General features: G+C 70.7%; 3 protein-coding genes across 3 annotated transcripts in view; 1 reads left to right on the top strand and 2 right to left on the bottom strand.

Moving 5' to 3' along the window:
* H696_01627 (hypothetical protein) overlaps window positions 1-1,949 on the top strand; it is a gene marked incomplete at its 5' end in the record, with an annotated part of 3,045 nt that extends 1,096 nt beyond the window's left edge. Inside the window, 3 exons of the mRNA XM_009495530.1 lie at window positions 77-989; window positions 1,172-1,572; window positions 1,722-1,949. Of these exons, the coding sequence (XP_009493805.1) occupies window positions 77-989; window positions 1,172-1,572; window positions 1,722-1,926 (1,519 nt within the window). The 3' untranslated portion in view covers window positions 1,927-1,949. The remainder of the gene's footprint in view (window positions 1-76; window positions 990-1,171; window positions 1,573-1,721) is intronic.
* A 101-nt stretch (window positions 1,950-2,050) lies between these two features.
* H696_01626 (hypothetical protein) lies at window positions 2,051-3,166 on the bottom strand (the record flags this gene model as incomplete). The annotated part of the gene is made up of 4 exons (XM_009495529.1): window positions 2,915-3,166; window positions 2,706-2,823; window positions 2,468-2,531; window positions 2,051-2,336 (listed from the first exon to the last, which is right to left on the bottom strand). Exons 1-4 carry the CDS (start codon window positions 3,059-3,061, stop codon window positions 2,051-2,053), a joined length of 615 nt encoding a protein of 204 aa, XP_009493804.1. The 5' UTR covers window positions 3,062-3,166.
* A 630-nt stretch (window positions 3,167-3,796) lies between these two features.
* Window positions 3,797-6,197, bottom strand: H696_01625 (hypothetical protein; the record flags this gene model as incomplete). Its single annotated transcript, XM_009495528.1, has 2 exons — window positions 3,797-5,818; window positions 6,081-6,197. The coding sequence occupies 2 exons, from the start codon at window positions 6,195-6,197 to the stop codon at window positions 3,797-3,799; spliced, it is 2,139 nt and encodes a 712-aa protein (XP_009493803.1).
* Between the last annotated feature and the right edge of the window lie 136 nt (window positions 6,198-6,333).

Here is a 6,333-nt window from a genome sequence, read left to right as displayed (position 1 = left end):
CCCCCCCCCCCCCCCCCCCCCCCCCCCCGCCTCTCCCAGCTCCTGACCTCGCAAACCATGCCCACGCTCCCTCAAGGGTGTACCTTTTGCAGGCCGGCGTGCCGACGCGGCAACTGGCCCGGCTTTGCCCCGAGGCCGGTGGGAAATTCACCGCCGGCAAGCTGTTTGCCCGGCTGACCGGCCCACATGCTGGCAGCCTCTTTTGCATGGGGACCTCCACCGGCCAGGGGACCGGACTGCTGGAGATCTTCCACATGGCCGATGGCGCGGGCCTTGTGGAGCCCACCCGCGCGGTGGTCCTCCCCCTGCACTATCCGCCCCGGCTGCTGGAAACCCTTGCCCAGGCGGCCGGGTGGACCGTGGCTCTGGCCGAGGAGCGATGCCAGGTCCTGCTTGGTCGCATTGGGCTCTTCGCCCGGCCGGAGGACATTCGCCTGACGATGACCTGCTTGGGGCGATGGCCCAGCGAGTCGGCCACCTCCCGGCGGGCCGTCAGCTGTTCCGGCAGCCTGGGCATCTGCCCGCCCTGTGGCGTGCTGGACGCGGGCCCGGCGCGGCATGGACAATCCCCGGGGCATGCGGAGCCCCCGGCCCCGGGGCGTGCCTCGGCTGCCGTCACATGGCATGGGCCCCCCTATCGCCGGGTGAATATCAAGCACCAGCAATACCTGTGCATGCAGTTGGTCGAGTGTGCATGTGTCCCGGCCGGGCCGCCGGAGCTCGAGGGCCTGGCGTGGCAGCGCCGGCGCCGGCGCCGGGGCCCAAGCGCCGATCCCCCTCGCCGGCCGCTCTTGCTGCTGGGCAGCCGCAGTGGCGATCTGACCCTGGTTGCCATGACCGGCTGGGGCGATGGCGCTGCCCCTCTGCATGCGCAGGTCGTCTGGCTGCGGGCGGCCGGCAGCAGCGACCGCAGCATCAGCGGCACGAGCGTGGCGGCCCTCTTTGCCCTGGGCCCGGCGGCCTTCGGTGTGGCCCGCAGCGACGGAACCGTACCCGTGCCTTCCCCCACGCCCCCCCCCCCTTTTTCCCCCCCCCCCACGGCCGTTCCTTCTTGCTTCTTCTCGGCCAAGGAAAAAAAAGGCCCCGCCCTCCCCTCCTCGCGGCCGGTCCTCGGACAGCTGTCTAACTCCCCTCGGTCTGTGCGGCGGCGGGGATTGCTGGCCGGCGCAAGGTCGAGCGCCGGTCCCTGTGCACCGGCATGCAAATGGCCGACCCACCCGGGGCGGATGTGGTGTTCGGCCAGGCCGCCGAGGCTCCTGGCTTGTGGGACAGCGCCGGGGCCCGATGCCCGATGCCGGTGGCCGGGGGGCCCAGCCTCGGGGTCCTCTTCCTGGCTGGCGACACGCCGGGGCACTTCCACTGCCTGGTGCCGACTCCCACGGGCTGGTGGTCCCGAGCCGTGGCCATCCCCCGGCCGAGGCTGGCCAATGTCCACACGCCGGCGGCCGTGGTGGCCGCCTGGCGCGACCAGCTGACCCGGGCCCCATCGGACAGGGATCCGGCCCTTCGCGATGCCCTCCAGGCCGCCGGGCCCCTGTGTGACTATCGCTGCTCGGCTCTTTCCCTTGACAGGTGCCCGAGCAGCCGGCCGACCCATGGCACCCGCGCGCCCCCCCTCCCCCCTGTGCATGCACATCCTCCTGTGGATCGGGGCCTCCGATCGGCACTGACTCGCTTTTCTCCCCCCCCCCTCCCCTTGTCCTCCTTCCCCGGCGCCGCAGGCGCGCGATGGTGGTCTTCAGCGGGCATGGGCAACTGCTGGCAGCGCTGGCGCTCCGGCCATGGCCTGTCCTCACACCTCCCCCGGTTGAAGAGACGGTCGCATGTGTGGCACCGCCACGGCGACGTCGGCGCCTCTCGCACACGGCCAGCACCGGCGGCCAGCGCCCCCCTCGCCCTGGGACCATCCCAGGAGAGTACTCGTAGGCAACATGCAACCATAACTGGCACTCTATATTTACGGGGGGCGGGGGGGGGGGGGGGGGGTGCATCGACAGTTTGTGATGGGGAAGGTTGGCAAAAGGGTGGTGACAGGCAAGGCCGCCCTGCCCTAGGTGGACGGAGGGGCCTTGGGGACGTCCTCGGCGGCGGCGGCAGCGACCTCCGGGGTGGACTCGTCAGCGGCGGCGGCGGCGGCGGCCATGGCGGCCGTATGGGCATCAATCGCCGCGGTGACGGACTCCAGCTTGGCCTGGGGCTTGATCGGGCGCAGCGGAAGGGCGTACTCCTCGCCGGCCAGCCGCTTGGCCTCCTGGCGGGCCTGGAGCATTTCGCCAAGCTCACCAATCAACCGGTGCTGGCGGTCGCGGATCCGCCAATGGTACCGGCAGTATTCCCTGTTGCCGGACCCGGATCAAAGAGTGAGGGGGGGGGGGGGGGAGGAGAGCGCGATGGCCAAGGTGAGTGTGGGAGAAAGGGCGAAAGAAAGGGGGGCACATGCACCGGGTGAGGGGTCCACAGCACGGACCAGGACGTAATCGACACAAGGCCGAAGGACAGAATCGAGTAGTTGACAGCCTTGATGATGGGGCCTGGGCAAAAGGGGGGGGGGATGTGTGCACGAGTGTGAGCGAAGCCCAGGGGCAGGGGGCCCGAGCGAGCCATGGATGGGTATGACCGTGCTTGCAGAAGGGGCAAAAGCAAGCGCAAGACAGGGCATGTGCGCGCGCGCGCGCGCGCGTGTGTGTGTGTGTGTGTGGACGCACGCTTGGAGAGCAGGGCACAGGCGCCAATAATGACCGACGTAGAGATGCCGTAAAGGAGACTCTCCCGGGCACAGGGGATGGAGCCAATACGGGCGAGGTCCTCCGAGGGCCGAATGGACTGCCGGGCGGGAGCAATGTCAGCACAGGCGCACACGGCGTGACCCGGGGGGCCGGAGGCGTGCAGGGGGGGGGGGGGGGGGGGAACGTACAGCGACCGCCATTTTCAGTCGCTCGAAGAAGGGGATACTGCGCTCACGCTCAATGAGCGTCTCGATGGTGGGGATCGGCTGGCGGGCGACCGGCGACTCCGGCCGAGGGGCGTTCTCCTCTCGGGGCGTTGGTCCGGTATCGGTCATGGTGTGTATGCGTGCGTGTATGCGTGCGTGCGGGTGTGCACGTGTGCGGCTGTGCGAGATGTGCGAAAGGTGCAGAGGCAGGAAGGGCGGCCGAGAGGGGGAGGGAAGAGGGCTGCCATCGTCGCAGCCCGGCTCCCTGGGCCGCGATGGTGCCTCTTTTGTCCCCCCTGGCGCCCTGCCGGGCTTGGCCCCGGCTCCCTCCCTCGGGCGATCCACGCCCCGGCCCGTCCCGCCGCGCGCCGCCCACCCACCGCACTGCGCCCGCGCCCGGTCCCCCCCGCCCCGCTCGCCGGCCCTTTTACGCCCCACTTGTTGGGTGGCGGAAACGATGACGAATTTCTCCGTTGGCACGTGCGGCCGCAGCTCCAATTTCATGTGCATTCTGTGAAGTGACAAACTAAGGGGGGGGGGGGGGGAGAGAGCCGAAGGCACACACACACACACAGGCCCATGCCCGCACGAGGACACACGCCGGCCGTGGTGCGATCCTCATCCAGGCAGGGACGCGGCCCCTGCCGCCGGCCCTCGCGGATCCCGGCGCAGGCGCACACGCCAGAGCGCGCGCGCGCGCGCAGCCCGGCACCCGGCGCGATCAAACGGCCGAGGGGCAGCGAAAGAGAGAGAGAGAGAGAGAGAGAGAGAGAGAGAGAGGGAGAAAAAAAGCCCCACCCAACAGCAGCGAAGCAAGGATGTGTGCATGGGGGGGGGGGGAACGCCCAGCAAGGGGACACGGCCTCAGTCGTTCTTCTTGGCGGCCATGGCGGCGGCGGCGGCCCGACGGCGACCAGCACGGCGAGTGTACAGCCGGACGATGATCAGCCCGGCCACCGCGAGCAGGCCGCCGAGAACCGACACGCGGTGTTCGCTGAGGAAGCCGACCGCCGACACGAGGAACATGACGGCCGCCTCGTTGAGGAACTGCGAGAGGACCGGCTCGCGGTAGCCCACACGCGCGGCATCCGGGATGTGCAGGAACCCGGCCGCATCGATGGAGGCATTGTACCAAACCGCCGCACAGTGCAGGCCCCCGGACCAGGTGGCGTCCAGGACGGTGGCCCGCGACCCGAACACCTCCACATGCGACCAGAGGCTGTGCTCCGGGTCGCGGGGGAAGAACAGCTCGGCCTGGGAGCCGAGCGCGGGGGCCGCCGCATGGTCGGCCGCCAGGCGGAAGGGCGACCAGGGGATCAGCCCGTGGACAAACCGGCCGAAGGCCCCGCGCACATGCTCAAAGACCTGCTGGTCGGCATGGTGATACTGGCTGCGGCGCACGCCGAAGATGTACGCCAGCTCGGCGCCATGGTACGCGCCGAAGGTGTCGAAGGGCCACCGGGCGAAGCCCGGCGCATGGGCAAAGTAGTAGGAGAAGATGGCCGACATGCTGGGCGAGGAGGCCGGCACCCGGCGCGCGGCCAGCAGCTGCTCATACGACCGGGCCAGGGTCCGGGTGCTGACGCGGGTGGCGCAATTCCACAGGTCGCTGACGGCGCGGGCCACGGCCACCCGGTCCTGGGTGAGGTCCTCCACCGGGCCGAGGGCCTCGCGGCGCAGGGGTGGCAGGGTGGCCGCCCCGTTGGCGGCCGGGGCCGTGGTGGCATTGGCCCCGGCAGGGCTGGCGGGCGCCGGCTGGCCGCCATACGCGAGCATCAGGTTGGCCGCGGCCTCCGGCCCGACCGTGCGCTGCAGCAGGGCGGCGAATTCGGCCCGGCGCACGCGCACCGGGAAGCCCAGCCACACGAAGATGGTCCCCTCGTCGGAATTGTCGCCGAAGGCAATGCGCAGCCGGGGGGGAGCCGTGGCCGGGGCACCGACCGACGGGCCCATCAGGGCCGCGGTGTACCCCTGGCCGAAGGCCTCCAAGGGCTGGCGCATGAACACCGGGCCGGCGCGATTGACCGTCGGGAACCAGAAGGCCCCGCGGAACCAGAGGATCCCCCGGCGAGCGGTGATGGCGCCATTCACCTGGTCCGGGGTGGCGGCATAGACACATGCCCGGACCCGGGCCCAGTCCACGCGTTCCGGCGGGACCGGCAGGCCGAGCTCGGGATCGGCCGACTCATCGGGCCCCAGGCAGCCCATGGCCCGCATGGCGGCCTCGGTCTGGTGGAGCATGTTGAAGGCCGGCCGGCGGCCATCGTGCCCCGGGCCCGATGGCGGGGGCAGGAACACCGGCGGCCGGGAGGCCACCGGGAGCCAGTCCTCCGCGCGGGGCTGCGACGCCAGCTGGCGGGTGGGATCCAAGGCCGGGGTCGGGGTGGCGGCACCGGCCGCCGGCCCGCCAGGCCCGGCCCACCCCATGAACGGCGCTTCCGGGAAGGAGTACGAGCAGGGGCCACTCAGGAGCGCCGCCTGGGCGAAGGGCAGCCCCCGGCCCCCGGCGGCCAGCGGCCGCGAAGCCGCATAGTCGCTGGCCAGCATGGCGCAAATGCTGAAGCCGCCGGCCGACTCGCCGACCACCGTCACCCGGGTGGCATCGCCGCCGAAGGCCCCGATGCTGCGCTGGATCCACTCCAGCGCGGCCACCTGGTCCGCCAGGCCGAAGGCCCCGCTCGGCTCCACCAGGGTCCCCGCATCGTCGGTCACATCCAGCACCGGGTGCGCCATGAACCCCAGCGCCCCGAGGCGGTAGTTGGCCTGCACGGCGATGGACTTGGTCGACCGGACCCAGTCCTGCGGGTCGGGGGCCACATGCGTGCTGGACGCCGCGCCGATGATGAACCCGCCGCCATGGATGAAGTTCATGACGGGCACGCGGGCCTGTGTGTGTGTGTGTGTGTGTGTGTGTGTGTGTGTGTGTGTGCGTGCATGCGTGTATACGTGTGCGCGCGTGTGTACGTGTATACGTGCATGCGTGTATACGTGTGCGCGCGTGTGTACGTGTATACGTGTATACGTGTGTACGTGTATACGTGTATACGTGTGTACGTGTGCGTATGCGCGTGCGATCACCAGGGGGCAAAGCCCATGTCAGCGCGTGCGGATGGGCGAGCGAGCGAGGGGAGATCGACGAGAGGCGCACCGCGTCGGGCTTGAGAGCCTCAACCGGCACATAGAGGTTGAGGAAGAGGCAGTCCTCGTCTTGGGTGGCGCGGCTGCTGGTCCGGACCAGGCCATACACCGGGCTGTTGAGGCACATGTTGCCAAAGGTGTGGGCCTCACGGACGCCCTCCCAGGCGGACTGGTCGTGTGGCCGGCGGGGTCAGGAGGCGGGTCCGGCGAGCGGGTGTATCTTTGCGAGCCCCCGTGTGGGGCCATGGGGGGGGGGGGGGGGG

Source organism: Fonticula alba, assembly GCF_000388065.1.
Source record: "Fonticula alba strain ATCC 38817 unplaced genomic scaffold supercont2.2, whole genome shotgun sequence".
Taxonomy (NCBI): Eukaryota; order Rotosphaerida; family Fonticulaceae; genus Fonticula; species Fonticula alba.
The sequence above is the reverse complement of the archived record's forward strand: the minus strand, read 5'-3'. Positions and strand labels throughout refer to the sequence as shown.